Source organism: Daldinia decipiens (genome assembly GCF_022478715.1).
Source record: "Daldinia decipiens strain CBS 113046 unplaced genomic scaffold F4813scaffold_37, whole genome shotgun sequence".
Lineage (NCBI taxonomy): Eukaryota > Fungi > Ascomycota > Sordariomycetes > Xylariales > Hypoxylaceae > Daldinia > Daldinia decipiens.
The window spans coordinates 334,374-355,337 of NW_026054580.1; the positions used below are offsets into that span (position 1 = coordinate 334,374).

Consider the following 20,964-nt stretch of genomic DNA (forward strand, 5'->3'; position numbering starts at 1 on the left):
ATATATCTTAACTAGAAATCTAATATCTTTATTCACTACAATCAGTTGGTTTCTTATCCGTAATTCAAATGCGGTTTACTTAATTGGTTGTATTTCGGTATATGAAAAATCACATTCGGTAGCTGCTTGGCTGGTGTACTTATTAGCAAATATCCATGTACATCGGTAATTTAAGAAACCTGATTGGAAGTCTTCTAACCTCTATGTGGGTATAACTCCTGCACTGTCGTACAATACAATACAGGGGGGCGATTCTATTCTAGCGTCGCTCAGCCCTAAAAGTTTGCAACGCTAAAATTCGGGTTTCTGCATGCGCCTCTGCAATGGCCTGAATGACCGCTGTTGCCCCGAAAATTTATCCAATAATGTATGCCATTCCTTGCCGTTCCTGCCGTTTCCGCAGTCATCTTCTGACCACCCGTCCACAAGGCATTCAATCTTGAAGCTCGGCGCCGGTGGACAAGAAAATCGAGAACAATCCGGTCGGTGAAACCCAATGATATAGTATATCATTCCACCCCGTTTTCTTTTCAGCCGCCAAGTTATAATTGCACTTTCAGCCCATTGACACGACGATATTCAACCTAAATGGCACTCGCAATATCTCGGACCGAGAACCGTTGAAGGCTTGGTAAAGTCGAGGATCAGCCGTAAAGATACCAGTCTGGTAAGATCTGCGCTGGAGGAGTTCAGCTAAGTAAAGTATTCTCCTAAGCTGGATGAATAGATACTCCAGTGAATGCTTTGTATAAGTACCTAAGGTACCTACTTAACCTATGCAAAGTACATACTGAAGAAATGTGGTTATATTGGTTTATTCATCGCATTTAATAATAAGTTTTTATCTCTTACCTAACCTAAACGCAATCTACGATAGGTTCATACCAAAGTTAAGCATATTGATAACAACATAGAAATAATTCAACATATGCGTCGTCCGTTGGCTAATTTCCTCAGAAGGGCAGGTCTCTCTTATCTACTATGTACTCCACGTACAATTGCGGCATCGTGCATCCCAGCTCATAGACCCTTGGAGAAATCTGGCGGAGCTGAACCCCTGCATACTATGTACTGTATACTATTTTAAAGAGAGTTGATTGGTTTCTTGGCAGGACTTAGCCCAGAGCCTAGCATGGCTGGACGAATAAGAGAGGAATACCTACCTAATACTTAGCAAGTATACTACATGTTAAGTGGGCAAATTTAATTTTCCTTGATTCCTCGCCTGCGCCGTATGTATCTAACCTTAGCGGGACCACGGTGTGAATGACATGCATACCTGTAATAGAATGCGTGGTACAATATACATTTTATCAACGACCTATACCTAAACCGGGATCCCGGTGGTCTTGGTCGCAACAATGTCGCTATGTAGATACTCGATCACAACGACGCAACAACACAAACCCGGCAGGCTTTACATTGCAGCATTACACAATTAATTGATTCCCGACTGATAACAACTAAATTCCCCGGCGCTTCGGCGCTGAGCCGATCCGGCTGACCATTACGCGAGCAGCGGTGTACCCCCCACTGATCCCGACAATCAGGCCCCTTATCGGAGAGGGGCAATAGCGGCTCATTTCCCCACCTTTGCTTTACGGCCCCTGTAAGCCATGATGACATAGGCCGGGTTAAGGTTACACTACCGTACGGTCGTGGGAAATAGGTACCTGGGAGCAGGTACCTGGACGCTGTAATACAGGTAGGTACTTTACAAAACTAAACTTGGTCGATCACCTTCATTCCTTTCCTAGTTTTTTCTTCTCTTTTTATTTACCTTTACTTACCTTTACTTGCCAGTTTTTTGTTGAGGAATCGGATATCAAGTAGGGCATTTCGTTGCTTCACCCATACACTATATCGTTATATTTCCGACCGCGGAAAAAAGAAGACGCCATCGCGTGCGCACTATAATGATATCGGGACCACTACACTTCCAACAATCTTCTTACACCTTGTCTAGCATTCCGCTCTCTCAGCGGAGTTCACTGGCGTGCTCTCAATATGGCGGTAGCACAGGACAAATTTCAACCGGTGTCTGCACCACAGCCCCAGAGAGCCGTGAGTGATGAGAAGAATGAAGGCTCAGATAATGACATTCAAGAGACTTTGGTCGAAGTCTCAACTGAAAACCAACTCCTTCGTCACCTGGGTAACCGCCAGATCCAATTGATTGCCATTGGAGGCAGTATTGGTACCGCTCTCTTTGTGAGTATCGGCGGTGGTCTTGCCAAGGGTGGACCAGGAAGCCTTCTTATCGGGTACACTATCTATGCTATCATGGTTGGTATGGTGAACAACTCGATGGCTGAGATGGTTACCTATATGCCTGTGTCTGGATCTTTCATTCGAATGGCCGGCAGATGGGTCGATGAGGCTTTAGGATTCATGGCAGGGTGGAATTTCTTCCTCTACGAAGCCTGTCTCATCCCATTTGAGATATCTGCTATCAACTTGGTGCTGGGATACTGGAGAGATGACATCCCCCCGGTAGCCATATGTATAGCATGCATTGTACTTTATGCGTATGTAACCCTCCTTTAACCCTTTAAACCCCTAGCTATTACAGCATTAGATGACACATTAATTAACTTGAAATGATAGCATTATCAACATTTTGGCCGTGCAATATTTTGGGTACGTGCATTGATTGCAACCGAACAACCCCTAGCATACCTATCGTCTAGTATTATATCTAGATTTGTATTGTACTCCACGAGCCCGCGACCGCTCAGACCAATCAATTAGTTACCGTAATTAGTATCTTTGCTAATCTAGATCGTTTAGCGAGGCCGAGTTCTGGCTATCCACCGGCAAGATCTTGCTTATCTGCATCCTGTACCTGTTCACACTAGTCACGATGTGTGGGGGTAACCCCCAACACGATGCTTATGGTTTTCGGTATTGGTCAGATCCAGGATCTTTCGCAGAGTATATTCACGAAGGCGCACTAGGTCGATTTGAAGGTTTGCTTGGCGCTGTTTTCTCTGCAGGTTTTACCGTCGTTGGACCCGAGTACCTTGCGATGGTTGCTGGAGAAGCAGAGCGCCCGCGGACGTACCTCAAGAACGGATTCAAGACCGTCTACTGGCGATTCGCCGTCTTCTTCATCGGTGGTGCGCTCTGCGTCGGCATCGTCCTCCCGTACAACGATAGCGTGCTGAAAAATGCGGATACGGGAACCGCTAACGGCTCACCCTATGTCATCGCAATGCAGAACCTTGGTGTTGGAATACTTCCCAACATCGTCAACGCTCTCATGATCACCAGTATTTTTAGCGCTGGAAATGCCTACACATACTGCGCGATGCGATCCTTATACGGCCTCGCGTGCGACGGCCAGGCGCCTAAAATCTTCAAGAAGACACTTAAGAACGGTATTCCGGTCTACGCTTTTGCGCTCGTTATGGTCTTCCCCTTCTTGTCGTTCCTACAACTGTCAAACAACACGGCGCAAGTAGTGACGTGGCTTGCTACTCTTACACAGGGCTCACAGATGATCAATTACATTGTCATGAGTTTGACGTACATCTTTTTCTACAATGCGACTAAAGCGCAGGGCATCGATCGCCACACGCTACCGTACTACGGCTATTTCCAGCCATACTGTGCTTATATTGGCTTGGCGTGGATGATTATCATCGAGGCCACTTTTGGTTACTCGGTGTTCTTACCTGGGCACTGGGACGTCGGCAACTTTTTTGCTTTCTACACAATGGCTATCGTGGCTTTCTGCACATTTTTCGGCTGGAAGATTTTCCGACGTACAAAATTCATGTCTCCCGCGCAGGCCGATCTCATCTGGGAAAAGCCGGCCATCGACGCTTACGAGGCTTCGCACGTTGGGCCCCCGACCCGATTCCGAGACGAGCTTAAGGCTATGTTCCTTGGGAAGAGGAGGAAGGAGAACTACATGGGTGAAGACCCGAACTAGAAGTTGGGACTTACGCTTCAAGATCGTGGCTTGACTCGAACGACACCGGAAACGGCTAGTGGATGGAGTCATAGTTTTGGTATACCTTTTGTTGTTAAGTCGTTCCATACTACTACAAATTTCAAGAAAAATCATACCAAGCTTGCAAGTAAAAAATTGGAAATATGATTAAATTTAATCCCTAAGTTATAACCCATAAGTGAAACTTTTGTAAAAAGAGGAGGTTCATCAATAGGCGGCCACATCTGTTCCATCTAAAATGATATTAGAACTCAAGCCTTTATCCAAGGTCTATATTACTATGTGCCGCGTTACTTTAACTGTAGCCATGGCATGGCTAACGCGAGTCGACATCTCATCTTATTCGCCAATGTAGTCTTGTTAAATTAAGCCGACGTGTATCTAGCTTAAAAGGCGACAAACGGGTCGACCTCGAACCTATTCAAAGTATATAAGCGATAATATAATTAATTAAATGGCAGGTACTGTCTGTAAGATGATCACAGGCTGCTAAGTTCATCAAATACAAATCCCTATTCCAATGTTAGAAGGTAACGCTGAGAGCTAGTCATCACGTTTTCGCATACTCGATGTCGAAGGTCCTTAAGTAAGTTTTTGATAAAAACATGTATCTATGATTTCAATGCAAGGTATGATCGCTACTTAGAAAGGTTAATAACTCCAATTGTGACTTATGCATGAATTTTCAAGTTGCATTTTCATTTTCATTTTCATTTTCGCTTCCGGCCGTGCATATCCCACAGTCGATAAACAGACGCTCAGCTCATGAAGCTGTTGATAACGGTGACGACAGTTGTGTAGAGCATAGCAATAACTCCAACTACCATGAATACGATATCTCCAACCTTAGCTTCCCACGATGTTGCAACGCCCTTGTAATGTAGATATGCTGGATAGATGTAGACCAACGGGACACAAGCAATAGACCCGATCAACGCGACAAACCTGTCAAGGTTAGAAGCACCCACTATCGAAAATGCCCCACACGCAAGAACTATGAATGACCTGAACGCATTCTTGATCCACTTCGTACGGGCGCTCTTCTTGCCCGAGTGAGAGCCAAAAATTCTACCTTCGATGATACGGATGGCAGGGAATAGCTGGACGGGAGTTCCGACGAGAACCGCGAGCGAGTAGAGGAACTGCACCGCATTGACAAACTTGTTATCTTGAGGATAATTGTTGATAATTTCAATCTGGGTATTTTCGCCGAACGTGGCATAGCAGAGAGCACCGACAGCAGTGAAAAGAACCGTGATGAGGAACATAACCATACCGAGAAGCCATTCGAAACGCTCTGGTTTGGTCATAGATGACTGGATTGGAAGAATGAGGCCGATGCCTTCAAATGTGAAAATGGCTGCGCCGATAGTTAAGGTGTACTTTGCCGGGTTGAAGAGAACGACACTTTCATGAATGCCATCGGATGCAAGGTGTGCAATGTCGTAGTAATAGATGTAAGTTACACCAAGCAAGATGCAAGCATCTGCAATAAGTGCAACAGGGCCGAGTTTTGCTATGTTCCGTATGAACGCCAGCGGTATGAGAAGGATGAGCTGTATGAGAATTGAAGAGGTGGGGGATAACGGACTGTCGTCGTGTAGAACGGCCTTTAGAAAAGAGGTCATGTTCTCGGCTACAAACACTATGCCGGCACAGACGAACCCCAGCTGCGACATGGTGATGGAGAACAATATCAATCCGCGCATAAACTTCCCTGCTATTGCTTGGCCGATCTCTCCATAACCGCCGCCATACTTTGCCTTGCAGGCGAGAAGTAAGTGGAATGCCAACATGGTAACTGTGGAGACAGCCAGCATGGCCAAAGAGGAGAATAGAATGCCACCATTGTTGAAGGCCTTGGGAAGAAACATGATTCCGGTTCCAATGAAAGCCTTTAGTAGGGTAAAGAAGGTCTGTTTGGTACTGGCGGTAGCGGAGCGCGGCGCACGCGAAGCCCTCCGCCGCCCAAGAAGCGGTCCCGTCTCGCTTGGCTCTGCCTCTTCTTCTCCTTCTTCTCCTTCTTCCTCGGAGAGTATTGCTTCATCGTCTGAATCCTCAAGATCTTCCCCAGCAAAGCTCCCATACAGCTCCAAAAATTCAACAAAATTCCTAGTGACGGGGACCCTGGCAGCCCATATCTCGCGCCGCCGTGTTTGCTGTATGAAAGCTCTGCGGAAGCCTCCCGGGGCCAGTTGGCCGCTTACGGTTAAGCCGTCGGGCCCGGTTTCCCCCATGATATCTTGGGGGTGGTGGAAAGTTGCAGCTCGTTTATGCATCTTGACCCGAGCAGCGGTCTTGAAGAGGTCTCGGTGTATGTCACCTCCCTGGAGCTTTAGCGAGGATTCGCCTGATTCTTGATCTGTCGGGTCCGGGCTCGAGGATGATGCACCAACAGAACTCCCCGTTACCCCATCGAATTCGGCCGAATATCCAGACGGGAGGTGTTCCGAGACGACTTGAGCGTCGTGCTTGGACTGATCTGATATCGGAACGTGTGCCATTGTGGACAACTAGGGAAAATACAAAATAAAACAAAATGAAAAGGAAAAGAAAAGGCAGGGTTTAGATATTGTCTAAGCGTAAATGCACATGAGAGATCTCGCTACTGGAAGCAAACGGTATGTGTAAGTATTCTAACTTAAATCTTAATATAGATTTTGACAATATGCATCTTGGATATTGGATCTTTATGGTGAAACGAAAGAATGACGGTGGCGGTTCTAAAGAATGGAAGCTTCCACCTCATGAACTCATAGAAGACGGTGAAACTTAAAATTCAGGCGTCGTACACTATGGATCCAATCAGGCCGACAACTAGGGTGTTGCCAGGTGGCGGCCCACGATACACTCTTAGTGTCCCTTTACAGCGCCGGCTTGTATTGTACCGGACTTCACCACTAGAGCCCGCTACAGCTACCTAAGTACCTGTTAGGTAGAACTTTTGCGGGGTTGCTGATACATACCAACATGACTGGCCAGAAAATTCTCGCAGATGCTGGCCAACTTTGTAGCGCGTGCAAGTTTGCTGTAGGTATAAACACAAGCTACAAATAAGTTAGCCATCAGTTACTAGTGGGCAGCATATCCAATCACCTTCCAAAGGAAGGTACAAATTTCTCGATTGGTCTAGTGGTCAGGATACCTGCTTGTCATTTCAATGAACAAGTTCGCAGGTGGCCGGGGTTCGATTCCCCGATCGAGAGCATCTTTTTGCAATTTATAATTGGACTTTCACACGACATTGGGATGATTGTTTTTTGGTATTTCCTCAATATTCCTTCCCCCTTCCCCGATTCTCTCTTTCCTTAACAGTGCATTCCCTCAGTGATATTGGATGGTGTTCCGTTAATTTTATCTTCTCTACATAGCCCTTCTTAGTAAATTTCTTGTATTCTCCATTTCGAAGTTGAACAAATTCTAGTCATGTCTGTGCCATCTTCGCTATGGAGTTAGATACGTGGAAGGGTGAACAAGAGAGGTCTCTTATGATACGAAGCTGGTTTTCTAAGTAATGGCCAAGATAATCAATTGGCAATGTGCCGCCAAGACGATTTATGACTGCGATCAGGAAGAGTAATAAGTGTATATAACATTAAGTCCGCCGAATAGTCCACCGTCGGCGGACGAAAAAGTATTGGGGTATTAGTATTAATAATGGTTACCGCAATCCTAAGTAAACCCGAAAGGCCAAGAATGACGGAATAGGAACCGGTCGGCGGATACTATGCCTAATAGAGGGATAGTAAACTTCAATGTGTGGGGTATTTCCGGCCACTAACTCGGATTGCTAACTCGGATTTACGGAACCGGACGGACGAAATCATCAATCACCCTCTTGTTGCCGTAGGATGGATACCACTCCGTAATCCTGTGCTTACAAAACGTATCTACTATTTGGGAGAGTGTTATAGTAGACTCTTGTAGATTATTTAAATATGAACATGTTCCGTAGTTCCGTAGTTGGAGGAGCATACTTCAAGCCAGCAGCACTTACACACTTACACCTACCAACTAACACCAACCTTTTTCATCCTAAACTACTTCAACCAGAATACTAAAAATGCCTTCCTACGTGATTATGGGTGCATCTCGAGGACTCGGCGTAAGTGTAGATATACGGCCTGGTCCAAAAGAAATACTAAATCGTGAAATAGTTCGAGTTCTTACGCCAGCTCTCTGAGGATCCAGCGGCAGTCGTTATTGGACTTGCTCGTGATAAAGACTGGACGGAGAAAAAAGTATCTTCTCAGATTGGACGCTCCAACATCCATATTCTCCACGGAGATTTAGATGATTATAAATCCATTAAGGTGAGATAGCTCGTTTTAATTGAGCACAAGAGATGGAATATTAACATGGTGCATAGAAAGCAGCGGAAGATGCCGCCAAGATCACTGGAGGCGGTTTAGACTATCTCATCGCCAATGCCGCTGCATTTTCTTCAAAATCGGGTCTCTTGACTTTTAATGACATGTAAGATTTTGCGATTTTTTTTGAGAGAACCCTCAGAGCCACCCACTAACTCAATTCATTCAATCAGGGCCGACGATCCTGAGGGTCTAGAGGAAGATTTACTCAAGTCCTTCAAGGCTAATGTAGTTGGAAATATCCACCTATTCAACTACTTTCTGCCCCTGATCCGGAAAGGAGAAGCCAAGAAAGTTATTTCGATCTCGACCGGTATTGCCGACTACGACTTCGTGAGGGAGACAGACTATGAAATAGCCGGGTCATACACTACGAGCAAAGCAGCTCTCAACCTCGCAGTCGTCGAGTACCATGCCCAATTTCACCACGAAGGGATTTTATTCTTCAGTATCTCGCCTGGTGTTGTTGCTACGGATGGTCAAAATGCCGCAGGAGATAACAGTGAGTTACGCTTCCCCGTCGGCTCCACGCTGAAATTCTTTATATTATCCGTTATCGTTTTCAGGGGTATTTGCTAATACGTTCTTGGTGAAAGAGTCTGAAAAGGAGCTCGAAAACCGGCAAAAGATGTTTGACAAGTTCGCCAAATATGCACCTCACTTTAAAGGCCCAATGACTCCAGAAGAGTCTGTCAAGCTCGTCATGAAGGTTATCTACAATGCAAGTCTTGAGCGTGGAGATGGGGGGTCATTTGTCTCTCATTTAGGCACTAGGCAATGGCTTTAAGGGACAGCGTAGAAAGATGATATATAGGTTTAAGCGCGGAGAGTAGCTATCACCTTCGGAAAGGTCTCAGACAGACAGAATGGAAATCAGGACTACATTCTCCTCCACCAATATTGCTACATAGACAGCACTGCCAAGAACTGTTAGCCGCAATATGGACGCGGCCAAGGATCAACAATGCGATGAGGATAATCATTCTAGGAATAATTAGATGAGGCTTGTCACCAGAATCTGCAGGTGTTTTATTGTTGGCCTTAACTACGCGATTCTCTCGAGGCGCAACAGGCGTGTCCTGTGGATGGATTGTTTCACCCATTATTATAATTATAACAGTGACTTGCAGATCTATTTTCTATATTAAAATGGGAGTTTCTATAGGAAGAGATATGAAAGAAACAGTTTTCCATGAGTATGGTAGTTGTCAGGGGGGCTCAAGGCAACTCAGATTTATCAACAACAATAGTCACTTTTCAAAGCAACTATCAGGCGATGCATATGTCTGCCGTCGAATCCATTCGAGTACTGTGGAGATAACGGCCCGTCACTGATACTTCACAAAATTTTGATAGCTTATTCTTCACTTGCTTTGATCGGCCAGGGACGTTGATCAACTTGGTAGAAAATATATCGGGGATGTCAGTAATCAGACTCAAATAATACGAAACTTCTATTGCTCAAGAGGAGATAGCTATGATAATATCGTGCCATGCAGTCGGGGCCTTCTACTGTCAGGCCTACGTATAACGAGGGCCGACTTAATTTCTTACATCTTACATACCTAACTATTTGATATCACTTGTAGTATTGGCGTATTGGTTTCACCAAATAAATATATAATCATAAATGAAAAGAAAACCACGTGGCTGATAATGTTATTTGACCTATCATTCTACTATTATCTCGTCTTTGTTCAAGTCTACCGAGGTCGCCGACATTAGTGTTATAAATAATTGATCGCCTAATATATAATAACAAGGTACCTAAGGGATGCTAGAACTGTTCACTATGTCTCAGAAAGCTAAATACAGATGGCACGCTTTCCTAAGCCACGTGGTTCAGCCGCACAATAATACAAAGGAAGGGGGTCGAATCATTATCTCATAAAATGGAGACTATTAGCTTCATTCTTTGATAAAGAGCAAGTCGTATCACGTGGGCATTGTATTTTCCAACACAGACTCTCTTAAAATCTAACATGTCAAAACAAATTAGATGAAATTAATCAAGAGTCAATATTTTGTTGTAGCACAAGGAGTAGAAAGTATGGATATATATGTGTGTATGCGAGCTGTGACAGTGTTGAACAAGATGGTAGACCATGGCAATCCAGAATCAGATTTTCCCAATATTAACTTGTCACCCATGTGATAACTGAGCTCGACACTCTATTTTCTGCGTAAACTCATAGCAGCAAGACTTATTCACAACATGTTATCCAATGCTGGAGTACGTCACGTTGGTAAGGGGCAGACAGACCAAGGGCGGAGTATGGGCACAGACCCTGACTATCAACCTCCCGCCGACGAAGGTCGAAGTGGCTACGACATCACTTGGAAAGAAGACATACCACGACCGAAACCACGCCCACAGCCAGGACCACACCCAACCCCGAAACCGAAGTCAAAGCCAGAGGAATCTTCTCAGAGCAATAGAATGTCCACTAGAGGCAATCGTCGACGTAAAGGTAGGCTAACTATCTTGCGCTGCTTCTAGGCAGCACATATTCCTAACGTCGCTAACAACTATTCAAGATTAACTTGGTTTTGAATACTCTTGATATGTCTTTAGTTGATGGGTTAAGACATAGATAGAGAGGCATTGAAAACACGATGGGGCATCGGAAAGGGAAGGGAAGAGATATCTCTAGCTTACCAACTTCATATATTTCACCAGGCCTTTGATAGTGTTCCCCCATACGTAGGATAGCAAGATAAATACAGCCGACGGAGAAAAAGAAATGACCAACAATAATATTTAATCACTTCTTCTAACCAATTCACGTCGTAGATAAACGTAGGAGTAATTACATATTAATACTTCGTATTACTATTCTAAACCTGGTATCTGAATTATGTTTTACGCGCACTGGGAATAGTACTCGTTCTACGAGGTATAAGTTAGCGAATCCCGCAACTACCTATGTTCAATAATGAGTGAATCGATTGACATACCTGTTTCTTGCAAGTGTATCCACTAGCGCAAGTACTGCATCCCGTGTAGCCAGAGCCACCGCATTGAGCCCACTGCGCGACAGCACATCCCGAGGGAGAGGTGGGTGTCGTGGGTGCTGCGGTCTTGGTGGAGGTTGCTAGTGTTGTGGAAGCAGGTGGATTTGGTGTGGTTTGGGGGTTCCCGCCAGAACCAGCTGCCGAGCAAGTGAAAGGATCAGGGCCTGACCGTGTCTGTGTTAGTGAGTGCCACTGAGGTTTTAAAATGGATTAGGTACATACCAGGGATGATGTATTGGCTATTCTTGTCCATGGAGTATATGTTGATGAGGATGCCGGGATCATCCTGCTTGTAAATGCCGGGGAAGCTATAGGTTGTGGGCGATTTGGTTGCCGAACCTCCTGAAATATTGATCTGTGCGCATTCCATGTACAGCTGGACGCCTTTACTGGATCCAGCGGCGTGGAGAGCAATCATCTCAGCACGGAGGAGGTATTGGCCGTCCGGCAGACAGTCCGGGATCTTGATCGGCTGCTTGCCCTCGTTGTTGATAACTTTTGAGGTACCCCAGACTCCATTGTTGTAACCATCTTCCTGAATCTTGAACCTGGCGAATAGTGAGCATTCGATCGAAATTCGCGTGCGAACTTATAAAATATCCAACTTACCAACCATCGCCGTATCCCTTATCAGTTGTTGCGTCGTTTACTTTCTTGAGGTAGGCGAGGGTGGGTCCTAGATGGCTCGCTTCCATCACATCACCGGAGCCAGATGTCAGCGTGTGCCTCCAGATGGCATTGACTGTAGATCCAGCTTTGACGTCGATAATCTTGTCAGAAGGCGTGGTCGGGTTAGGACCGCCGTTGCAAGCAACATCGTTGGACGTTACGTCGCTGATAGGACCATCATAAGATGGCGTTCTTATGCCGTGAGACACTGGGTTCGTCACACCGTTTGACTCAAGTTGAACGAATATCGTGTGTGCGCTTGCCAAACTGGCGCCGGCAATTGTAGCCGCTATCAAAGAATATCTCATTTTGTAAGCTTAAGAATATCGTCCTACTGCTAAGATGAGGGCTCCTGTCCATCCCAAGAACTACAAATGAGAACCTGGGGTCAGAGTCATCTATAAATAATTAGGAGGGCTCCCATCATGGTTATGCCAGAGGTGCTAACCCCGGAGTCCGGAGGGATCACACGGTAGCAACTGACCGCGCAACGGCGAAAAGCTATGGGTGGGTATCATCAAGGAGCCAGTATTCTCCTCCAATGGCTAGCGATGCGGAGGGTCTGAGCGGAAACGGAACGGCCAAAATTCTATAACCATCCTAGCGTTTCGATAAGTTGTGGTGTGCTGGGGGATAACTAGATGCCACGAACGATCGGCGGAGGTTGCACATCCGGATCTATTTTCGGCAGGCCCCCCTATTAACAAACTAGGGTGGTAGCGAAGACCGCCGCGAAATCCCGGCTCATGTGATGCTGGGCGAATCCTAGAAGAGCCCAGCAATTCGGAAATAAATTAGACGAAGCCGCTCAAGCATTAACCCCAGACCATTAAGTTAGGTTGGTAGACAACGTCACCAGATTCTTGCTTCTTGCCAAGCCCCAACCAATCCGGGATGGCGGCGCGAGATTCAACTGTGACGCTAACTTTTCAAGCTTGAGATTCGGAATCGTGTCCCGGATCGGCGGAATATCGATTATGGATGATTACCTATATATTTAGTAGCCTTATATTCTCAGCTACGTATATACCTCATGTAGGTGAGTTCAATCGTAATAATTCTATACATCGGAATATCACTGAATCGATATATTCTTGGGACGTGTAAATTTTGGACAATGTGGCTTGATCATCCTTTATTCAATGTCTGTGAAATTTACATATGTGCCTAAGGTTAGGGGCTTCTATCAGTTCACGATCTGACAACTTTAATAGCAACTCATCAAAATTCGGTAGCTAAACCTCAGTTCAAACTACAAACTACAAGACTGGCATGGTCCAAGGTGGCTAAGATATTGCTCTATCCTCTACTTGGGGATGTTCTCAACCACAATAGCCTCCACTTCAGCTGGGCTCAACTGCTTGATACCTAGAAGCTCATTGTCAAGCTTCTGGAAGTGGCCTCCATATCCCTTACCCCAAATTGCTACCTTAAGAGTCAAGATAAAGACGTTTGGTGTGAATGCGGTCTTAATCTCTTCCAAAACCTTCTGAAGTCCCTCGTCAAGCGACGTCACGTTCTCCTTCCACCCGTCTGCTCCAGTGTGTTTCTTGAGGATCTCTCCTATCTGCTTGAGGCTAATAGTAGTCTCTTGCACATATACTGGACGATTTTTGGTCTGCTCAGGGTTCCTAAGTACGCCCACTACGGCTTTGCCAATCGTTGACAGCGTCGTGGCCGAAGCGGTGTTGTTACCACCGTCTGGTAATTCGATAGTACGGTTTTTGACGTCGGCGAAGAACCCGACACGGATCGACCAGTCTAGGAAAGCACCGTTAAGTACTGCGGTCCAAGTCAAGCTGCTCTCGGCAGCAGCTTTTTTCAAGGCTTCCTGGACTTCGACTTTGGGTTTGTAGCAAGGTAGCTGTGAAGCCTTTTCGTTGAAAGTGTCGGAACCAAATTCGGATGGAATGAAGCGCTTCACTCCCGCTTTAGCTGCGGCCTCAATGAGAAGGATCTGTGTATTTAATGCTGGAGTCGTGATAGTCGCAACAACAGCATCTTGGCCTTGGAGTGCTTCTGTTAGAGAGTCGAGCGAGCTGTAGTCAACCTCCTTAACGGTAACATTTGACGGCCAAGCATGAGAACTTCCCTTGCGAGTTATTACAGTAACTTGGAAACCCGCATTCAAGACTTGTTCAAACACTGGTGCTCCGAGACTTCCGCTAGCCTACATAACGTCAGTAGGGAGAAAATGAGCATGGAAGATTCCATTGTGCCTGTCCTTCTCACTTACACCTGCAATGGCGACCTTCGTAATAGCAGTCATATTGATAGATGGGATATGTAAAAGTTGAGAGAAGTTGTGTTTCTTGTCAAGGTCTTGAGGGTGATTGTTGTTGATGGGAAGGGAGATGTTTCGATTTCTCCCTTCTTCTCGGACTAGAAGATGTCTTTATACCTACCTACTTCTGCGCTCTCCATCTTGTAAACCGTCTTCTTTTAGAGGTGCCGATTACTAAGATGATTACGCAGCCTACTGACTCCACAAGGAGTGATGATATTGGAAAATATCGTTCTTGAAACGGTTCAGGGACATACCATCATGGCGGAATCTCACAAAAACAGTTAGAGAATCGACCCCACCCTCCGCTTGGCAAAAGCTTCATCCCACATCCCACATTTTGATCCCACATTGTCATGACTAATATATGTTGATCGGTGATATCGGATTACTGTAAGTCAACTCCGATATCTCCTTCATCGCCATCAAATCTCTCTCCCATTCCACATTCCACATGCTTATTCCAATCCACACATCCACATATGTTTAGGTGGGAAGGCTCATAGCATTGCACGAATATCCCTGCCAACGAGGACTATACCGAAATATTCGACATATCAAGTCCTCAACCAAGTTAGGCCACTAGCTGACTAGACGCGTATTAGTCAAGTCTTGCTTTGTTGGCCTATGTGAGGACAGGGGCGGGAGTACGGGCGGAATGTCTCGATATGTCCTCGTTACCAAAAAGCTGGGAATGCTCGTTTCCTGGGTGTGATAAACGCTTCACTAGAAAGGAGCATTTAAATCGACATAAACTAGGTCATAATCCAGAGCATCAGTATAAGTGCCCTGTATGTGGGCGGCGTTACGCACGAAGGTTTGTACATCACCCTTAGCTTATTGGCTCTCCCCGCCTCGACACAGTAATTCGTTTTATGGCTATCTTGCTAATATAAACGTTAGCGATGTATTCAAGAGACATGTAAAACAACATAACCCAGCCGTTCCTCAGCCCCTAGACACAAGAAGGTGAGTGATGCTTCAGGTAGTTCGAGATTATCACTTACATGTTTCGTGATCGACTTTTAGAATATGTTTGCCTTGCGGTGAACGGAGCACCCAGTGCGATGGGAATTCCCCTTGCGGAGCTTGTGCTTCGAGTTTGATAGATTGTCGTTGGGTTGATTCAGATGACCATCATGAAACTAGTACCGAATCAGCGATCGTGACGCCGGCGAGCGGTTCCAGTCAAGCAACATGGCTTCCACCAACTCCAGAAGGTTGGAATTCGGTACCATTCCCGGCTACACCCTCATACCCGGAAGCTTCAAATGACTTGAACTTTGTTCATGAAGAGCATCGCACCCTAGAACCAGCTGGCTTGGTCCACTCTACATCAAATTCTAGCGCAGCTATATTTGAGCCAACTCACTTCAGCACATCGAATATTACCCACCTATCTCTTCAGCAGACATTGCCACCAACAACACAACCTCAAACGACTTCCGAATCGCCTGGATCTGCCGTGGGGGCAGATTTACAGACTTATCTAGACACGAACTCACCCAATGCTAAGAGGCTTGTCGAACTTTTCTTCCAAGAGATCCATCCGTACTGGGCTATCTTACACGCGCCTACGTTCGAACTGGAGAAGACTCCACCGGTTTTATCAACATCCATGATTATATTGGCTAGTTGGCTTGAAAAGGGACCAGATCACCAAAAACTTGCCCCTATTGTCTTCGACGAAGTGGCTCGGATTCGAATGGTGTGAAAGACTGACCCTACTCTGGATTCCTCCTTTCAATGACTAATACTCACTACATAGGTTCCCCATCCGCCGTTACATTTATTACAGTCCGTTCTACTTTATATCGTTTACGCAACGTACATGTTGGTATGTAGAGATGTATACGCCTAGCACCAGTTTTATCCGGTATTAATATATTCATAGACTGCGGATGGTATGGTAGCAAAAGCCCTCAACCTCACAGGCCTATTAGTATCAACCTGTCGGTTTCTTGGCGTTTTTAACGGCCAATACTCATGTCACGAAAGGAGTGACCTGGGTAGTGGCTGTCCATTTGTTGCTTGGCGAATACAAGAGCAGCTGAATAGGTAGGTAGTCTCTACTTCATCCCAAACATATTCCAATCACTAACGGTATGATGATTCACACTTAGACTTGCATTTTCCGTTCTTCGCGTCGACGCATATCTCAGTATGCTCTTAGACCACCCTCCTTCAATGCGCTATCAAGAGTTATGGATTCCTCTGCCCAAGTCCTCTCAGCTATGGGCTGCCTCGAATGAACCCGAGAGACGCGAGCTCCAATGGAACGAACCAGCAGGCCGCGAAAAGGCACTCTTTTCATTCTTCATGCGCGACGCCCTTAATCCCAACCGCGGAAAACTGCCGTACTGCCTCACCGATATCGACTACCACCTGAGCACCTGCGCAACCCAGACGACTATCTGGGAACTAGCACGAGAAGCTCATAGTTCCATGTCAGACGAGCTTGCCGAAGAGATTAATCCTGGCATCTTCGTCGACATGGCACATCCGCATCTAACCCTCTGGCGAGACAATCGCAAGCAAGACTCCCCCCTGCTCGAGCAATACTTCTCAGGCGACTTGTACGGAACCGAGCATCTCCTAGCTCCGCTCACATTCACACTAATGTACATGTCCACACTGAAAATGTTCGCTCCCATGAACGTCCTACGTATCAAAGGGCACTACTACAAGTCCCGCCCCGGCGCCGCAATCCCCACCCGCAAGCCCCAAGCCCACCTCCTCAGCTGGGTTTCGACCGGGTGTCCCCGCGCCGCACTCTGGAACGCCGCGCAGGTCTGCCGCATCTTCACCATCGAATCCGCCCGCGCCGACTGCGACTCCAGGAGCGGAATTACATGTCCTCTCTTGCGCACGCGTCTACGGCTTAACCCCCTGCTTATCCCAGGTGTACTCATGAGCGCTATCGTAGCATGCTCTTACGCGCGTCTAAAGGGGCGCTGCGCGAACTGCCGCAGCGATGCCGACTCCCCGGGTGCGTCCTCCTCAAACATTACCACCAGCGACGAAGTAATCAACCTATTCGAAGCAAAGGAGCAGGACGCGGCCTTTCAAACATGGAAGCACCACGGAACGCTCGTCCCGTATTGGGGCGGGATTTACGGCAGCGAGCGGGTGCGAGTCTGCAAGTGTCAGCTCTCGAGTCTCGCGGCCTGGTTCCGTGGTGCGTTCGCGGAGGACGAGGCTGCGGAGATGGAGTTCGTGCTTTTCCTTGCGGAGCTGAGCGGTGAGACGAAGTAAGCTTACAAGTACCCGATGTTATATCCGAGATGGTATACAGATAGCTTCCCATTACCCCCTTTACAAGCTAACTTAGATTTAAATATCATCACAATAAATTCGCAACATACACGTCCATGCCACTTGTATTTCAAGTCAATAATTCGCATTTCATCGCTTTAAAAACATGTTTATGAAAAACATGCTGACTTCGATGTGGGCGTCCTTTTGAGGACTACATAAAATTAACTAATACAACACCTCGCAAAGACAATTCGCATTCGCATGCCCTCTCTGAGAGCTGAGCAAAAGCGGCCTCGCTAGCCTTTTTCTCCCCCTTAACGCCAGTGATAAGCCAGACATGATACCCGATCACCTAGTCCAAAGGTACCCTAGGTTCCCCCGTCCATAGGCGTCCGTACTAGGACTAACCAGAACCAGACCTGAAATATCAAAGTAGCTTAGTAGAACCTCCACCGTCAACATGCTCGCTAATTGCGAGCTTCTTTCTCCATGGCCTCCAATTCCTTAACGACAGAAGCCTTCGTAGCAATCTTCTTCATCTGAGTGTCCTCTAACTTCTCGCCGCCAGCATGTCGCATTTCGAGGTCTTCGATTGCGCGGATCTTTTTCTGTAAGCTGCGCAGTTTCTTGGACGCGGGATTCTGGCTGCCAGGCGAGAGCAAAGCGTCGGGAGTAGGTGGCTGAGATGTCTGGATCTGCGGCGCAGTTGGTGGTGCCTGTCCATTTTGTTGCGTGTTGCTACGATTACGCCCCTGATTGTTACCACCCTGGAAGTTATGTCGCGAGCGACTCCGATCATGTCTCCGCTGGCTATACTGCTGGCCACGGCGCTCAGGACTGCGTCCCTCGTTCCCGGAGCCAGGGCCTTGGTCCCTAGCCGGAGGCGCCAAACCACCATTCTCTTTCCTTTCTCCATCCCTGTTCTCGGGGTCTTTGGCCTTTTTGTTGTTTCGCTTTTTCTTGTTCTTCAGTGCAGCCTTTGACAGATTGTCGTCGCCGTTGGTACCATCGGCTGGCACTGCACCGGGAACAGTACGCGCACCAGATTCAAGGAATTCTGCACCAGGAACTTGGCGACGCGACCTTCCAAATCCGCTCGGACCCACGTTCTGAGCACCGTTGCTCATCACATGGGCGGCACCTCCTTCATCCTCTCTTCTAAAGTGAAGCGGCGTTGACATGCCTCGGGCACCTGGAGGACGGTAAGCGCCAACAGGTTTCGACGGAGTCTTCACTGTGCCTAGGTATGCGATAGCCGAAGAATGGGGGGTGGGAACCGGGTGTAGGGGGTCGCCCTGAGGTAGGTTCTCTGGTAGAACCGGTCTCCAAGTCACGTTATAGAGCTCTACCATATCTTCATGGTACATGATGCCCCCACCGACATGCCAGATTTTAACACCATTGTCAACACGGAGGCGTGGGGACGTCGTGGCTGTCATAATATATCGGCTGTCAGGGCTCCATTGGCACACACTGGGATTGCCACTCTCAATAGTGCAAACCTTACGATAATCTTTCTCCAGATCGTAAACGTCAATTTGGCCAGCCAGATTGCCGAATCCAGCAACCAGGGTAAATCGGCCAGTTGGCGAAAAGATGATCGTATTCCGAGGAGCAATAGGAAACGAGTGAGTGGCGACCGCCCTATGATTAAAGATGGTGGTCTTCGCAGGCATATAACCATAGATCACACCAAACTCTTTACCATTTGGAGACCACGAAACATCGTGGATCGGCCCATCCTTGTCTAAGGTTACACGGGCATCGAGGGAGCCATTAGCAGAAAGGAGATAGAGATTAGTTTCTCCATAATAACTCTTGTTCGATTTATCAACATCTGTTTGTGCCAGCACAATCAAGCTCGTTCCCAAGCTGTTCCACTTGAGCTGAACCTTATCGCCCTTGAAGAAAGTCTTCTGCGAAATCGAGTTCGTGAACTGAGGGACGTTGTAAACCTTGACAGCGGCAGGTTGTCCCTATTATCATGTTGTTAGCTTCAAGTCTAGTAAGAGAAATTAAAAAGGACAAACTAACCTTCCGCTCAGGTATGAAAACCGCAACATTGTGGCTTTGACCAGGAGCAATAGCAAAATCGGTTACACCTTCGACTCGAAGCTTTTCCCAGACTTTGCTCAGATCATTGCTTTCATAGAACTGCACTTCGTTGGTGACAAGACGGGCGCAGAACTTTTCGTCAAAAGTATATTGAAGATTCCAGCCAGTCTGGGCCTTTTGGACAAACCGTCCTATGGGTTGCTTCTCTACGTCGTCGGGGAGGTCTTCGACAGTTCGCCAGATCTTCAAGTTCTTTGTCGCATCGCCAGCCTCGTCCTTAGCAGGACGTTCCCAAGTGCTAAGGAAAGAACCGCGGGGAGAAAAGGCAACATCGAAAACGTTGAGAATATCTATGCTAGTTAAAACATGGCCAACAGATGCGTCGACAATGCAGACACGTTCGCTGGATACCCAGGCTAGATATCGGCCACAGGGTGAATAGACAGAGCACCGCAAGTTCCCTTCAGGTTTAACGAATCCAGGGAGAGGCTCGTAGACAGGCGCAGCGTCGGTAACGCCGATAGCCTTTTGGGTTCGGTAAACAAACTGCAATGGATTCGCCATGACTAGTGAAAGCCACAGAAAAAAGAGAATTGCAGGGTTGGTCAAGTGTTGTTCTTGTCGTTTGTATGGAGATTCTTTTGCCCAAAGTTTGAAATAACGGGCGTGCGTGGAAGGGAACTGAGTAGATTTATCAAAAAGCTTTTCTCAGTTGACCTAATAGTAGGCTCGAAGGTGACGGCTACCCTAATACCAGTTAAAGATATTAAACAGGTTAATATCTTGGTAGGCTCGTATCAAGTAGATAATTTGTCTGGTGGGTAAGACGGAGGCCTGCAAGAAAGTCGTAATGAGCCGACAGAGAACGATGTTGCTGTGCCGCGATAAAGCTTATGATCTTCGATTGATGCAGTTTAACTTGTCGGAGAACCAGATTTGACGTCTCGGATAGGCACGCGGGGGCGAATAAGTAATAAAAACGGCAAGAAGAATTGAAGGGAACTTGACAGGTCACCCAGAGGCAGGAAATTGACGAGAGGCAGTGGGTGGACGTGACCGTGACGGAACGGAGCTTGAGTGGGCTGGAGAAGAAAGAAAGGGTCGAGGTTAAAGACGAAAAAATAAAAATACAAGCGAGTCATGACTGCTGCTGACAAGGAAATTTTTGCCATGTACCGGACTTACTTCAGCCACAGTTTAACTTTAAATAGCTAGCGGCATTGGGGCTCACTTGCATCCATTCTTTTCCCTCTTCCAGCCCGACGATCGTGGGGCTAGACCTATCCCTTATCCCCTGCAACCCAATCGGTTGGCAACTGCCTTTTTGTATTCCCCAAACTTCTATTTTGAGACCA

The 20,964-nt window shown here is 46.8% G+C and overlaps 8 protein-coding genes and 1 non-coding gene across 9 annotated transcripts; 4 read left to right on the forward strand and 5 right to left on the reverse strand.

The window, feature by feature from the left end:
- Nucleotides 1-1,712: 1,712 nt before the first annotated feature.
- Nucleotides 1,713-4,559, forward strand: F4813DRAFT_371066 (amino acid permease/ SLC12A domain-containing protein). The gene is made up of 4 exons (XM_049244574.1): nucleotides 1,713-2,528; nucleotides 2,608-2,640; nucleotides 2,791-4,469; nucleotides 4,524-4,559. The coding sequence occupies exons 1-3, from the start codon at nucleotides 2,008-2,010 to the stop codon at nucleotides 3,935-3,937; spliced, it is 1,701 nt and encodes a 566-aa protein (XP_049096440.1). The 5' UTR covers nucleotides 1,713-2,007; the 3' UTR covers nucleotides 3,938-4,469; nucleotides 4,524-4,559.
- F4813DRAFT_209938 (transmembrane amino acid transporter protein-domain-containing protein) lies at nucleotides 4,190-6,713 on the reverse strand. Its single transcript, XM_049239651.1, has 2 exons — nucleotides 4,525-6,713; nucleotides 4,190-4,470 (listed from the first exon to the last, which is right to left on the reverse strand). The coding sequence occupies exon 1, from the start codon at nucleotides 6,460-6,462 to the stop codon at nucleotides 4,717-4,719; it is 1,746 nt and encodes a 581-aa protein (XP_049096441.1). The 5' UTR covers nucleotides 6,463-6,713; the 3' UTR covers nucleotides 4,190-4,470; nucleotides 4,525-4,716.
- Nucleotides 6,714-7,076: 363 nt separating this feature from the next.
- F4813DRAFT_t121 lies at nucleotides 7,077-7,164 on the forward strand. The gene has a single exon. It is a non-coding gene; the product is annotated as a tRNA-Asp (tRNA).
- Nucleotides 7,165-7,782: 618 nt separating this feature from the next.
- On the forward strand, nucleotides 7,783-9,368 carry F4813DRAFT_209953 (NAD(P)-binding protein). Its single transcript, XM_049239652.1, has 5 exons — nucleotides 7,783-8,063; nucleotides 8,116-8,271; nucleotides 8,328-8,434; nucleotides 8,502-8,830; nucleotides 8,925-9,368. Exons 1-5 carry the CDS (start codon nucleotides 8,022-8,024, stop codon nucleotides 9,113-9,115), a joined length of 825 nt encoding a protein of 274 aa, XP_049096442.1. The 5' UTR covers nucleotides 7,783-8,021; the 3' UTR covers nucleotides 9,116-9,368.
- A 1,642-nt stretch (nucleotides 9,369-11,010) lies between these two features.
- Nucleotides 11,011-12,389, reverse strand: F4813DRAFT_371075 (carbohydrate-binding module family 1 protein). The gene is made up of 4 exons (XM_049244575.1): nucleotides 11,953-12,389; nucleotides 11,566-11,891; nucleotides 11,287-11,507; nucleotides 11,011-11,218 (listed from the first exon to the last, which is right to left on the reverse strand). The coding sequence occupies exons 1-4, from the start codon at nucleotides 12,318-12,320 to the stop codon at nucleotides 11,192-11,194; spliced, it is 942 nt and encodes a 313-aa protein (XP_049096443.1). The 5' UTR covers nucleotides 12,321-12,389; the 3' UTR covers nucleotides 11,011-11,191.
- Nucleotides 12,390-13,065: 676 nt separating this feature from the next.
- On the reverse strand, nucleotides 13,066-14,564 carry F4813DRAFT_371079 (NAD(P)-binding protein). Its single transcript, XM_049244576.1, has 2 exons — nucleotides 14,249-14,564; nucleotides 13,066-14,182 (listed from the first exon to the last, which is right to left on the reverse strand). Exons 1-2 carry the CDS (start codon nucleotides 14,279-14,281, stop codon nucleotides 13,319-13,321), a joined length of 897 nt encoding a protein of 298 aa, XP_049096444.1. The 5' UTR covers nucleotides 14,282-14,564; the 3' UTR covers nucleotides 13,066-13,318.
- A 195-nt stretch (nucleotides 14,565-14,759) lies between these two features.
- F4813DRAFT_371082 (uncharacterized protein) lies at nucleotides 14,760-17,698 on the forward strand. Its single transcript, XM_049244577.1, has 6 exons — nucleotides 14,760-15,113; nucleotides 15,200-15,265; nucleotides 15,326-16,004; nucleotides 16,065-16,133; nucleotides 16,191-16,354; nucleotides 16,420-17,698. The coding sequence occupies exons 1-6, from the start codon at nucleotides 14,965-14,967 to the stop codon at nucleotides 17,549-17,551; spliced, it is 2,259 nt and encodes a 752-aa protein (XP_049096445.1). The 5' UTR covers nucleotides 14,760-14,964; the 3' UTR covers nucleotides 17,552-17,698.
- F4813DRAFT_210005 (translation initiation factor eIF-2A) lies at nucleotides 17,670-20,348 on the reverse strand. Its single transcript, XM_049239653.1, has 2 exons — nucleotides 19,589-20,348; nucleotides 17,670-19,530 (listed from the first exon to the last, which is right to left on the reverse strand). The coding sequence occupies exons 1-2, from the start codon at nucleotides 20,171-20,173 to the stop codon at nucleotides 18,022-18,024; spliced, it is 2,094 nt and encodes a 697-aa protein (XP_049096446.1). The 5' UTR covers nucleotides 20,174-20,348; the 3' UTR covers nucleotides 17,670-18,021.
- On the reverse strand, nucleotides 19,896-20,883 carry F4813DRAFT_371086 (uncharacterized protein). The gene has a single exon (XM_049244578.1). It carries the CDS (start codon nucleotides 20,779-20,781, stop codon nucleotides 20,524-20,526), a length of 258 nt encoding a protein of 85 aa, XP_049096447.1. The 5' UTR covers nucleotides 20,782-20,883; the 3' UTR covers nucleotides 19,896-20,523.
- Between the last annotated feature and the right edge of the window lie 81 nt (nucleotides 20,884-20,964).

Excerpts from the sequence above, each read along its gene's own strand:
- F4813DRAFT_371066 (XM_049244574.1), top strand. The coding sequence starts at position 2,008 with ATGGCGGTAGCACAGGACAAATTTCAACCGGTGTCTGCACCACAGCCC. Across the intron at positions 2,529-2,607 it reads GCATGCATTGTACTTTATGC|CATTATCAACATTTTGGCCG; the intron begins GTATGTAACCCT and ends TTGAAATGATAG. Across the intron at positions 2,641-2,790 it reads TTGGCCGTGCAATATTTTGG|CGAGGCCGAGTTCTGGCTAT; the intron begins GTACGTGCATTG and ends TAGATCGTTTAG.
- F4813DRAFT_209938 (XM_049239651.1), bottom strand. The coding sequence starts at position 6,462 with ATGGCACACGTTCCGATATCAGATCAGTCCAAGCACGACGCTCAAGTC.
- F4813DRAFT_209953 (XM_049239652.1), top strand. The coding sequence starts at position 8,022 with ATGCCTTCCTACGTGATTATGGGTGCATCTCGAGGACTCGGC. Across the intron at positions 8,272-8,327 it reads ATGATTATAAATCCATTAAG|AAAGCAGCGGAAGATGCCGC; the intron begins GTGAGATAGCTC and ends CATGGTGCATAG. Across the intron at positions 8,435-8,501 it reads CTCTTGACTTTTAATGACAT|GGCCGACGATCCTGAGGGTC; the intron begins GTAAGATTTTGC and ends TCATTCAATCAG.
- F4813DRAFT_371075 (XM_049244575.1), bottom strand. The coding sequence starts at position 12,320 with ATGAGATATTCTTTGATAGCGGCTACAATTGCCGGCGCCAGTTTGGCA. Across the intron at positions 11,892-11,952 it reads AAGGGATACGGCGATGGTTG|GTTCAAGATTCAGGAAGATG; the intron begins GTAAGTTGGATA and ends ACTATTCGCCAG. Across the intron at positions 11,508-11,565 it reads TAGCCAATACATCATCCCTG|GCCCTGATCCTTTCACTTGC; the intron begins GTATGTACCTAA and ends AGACACGGTCAG.
- F4813DRAFT_371079 (XM_049244576.1), bottom strand. The coding sequence starts at position 14,281 with ATGACTGCTATTACGAAGGTCGCCATTGCAGGT. Across the intron at positions 14,183-14,248 it reads CGAAGGTCGCCATTGCAGGT|GCTAGCGGAAGTCTCGGAGC; the intron begins GTAAGTGAGAAG and ends GACGTTATGTAG.
- F4813DRAFT_371082 (XM_049244577.1), top strand. The coding sequence starts at position 14,965 with ATGTCCTCGTTACCAAAAAGCTGGGAATGCTCGTTTCCTGGGTGTGAT. Across the intron at positions 16,134-16,190 it reads TTTACGCAACGTACATGTTG|ACTGCGGATGGTATGGTAGC; the intron begins GTATGTAGAGAT and ends ATATATTCATAG. Across the intron at positions 16,355-16,419 it reads ATACAAGAGCAGCTGAATAG|ACTTGCATTTTCCGTTCTTC; the intron begins GTAGGTAGTCTC and ends ATTCACACTTAG.
- F4813DRAFT_210005 (XM_049239653.1), bottom strand. The coding sequence starts at position 20,173 with ATGGCGAATCCATTGCAGTTTGTTTACCGAACCCAAAAGGCTATCGGC. Across the intron at positions 19,531-19,588 it reads TTTTCATACCTGAGCGGAAG|GGACAACCTGCCGCTGTCAA; the intron begins GTTAGTTTGTCC and ends ACATGATAATAG.
- F4813DRAFT_371086 (XM_049244578.1), bottom strand. The coding sequence starts at position 20,781 with ATGGCAAAAATTTCCTTGTCAGCAGCAGTCATGACTCGCTTGTATTTT.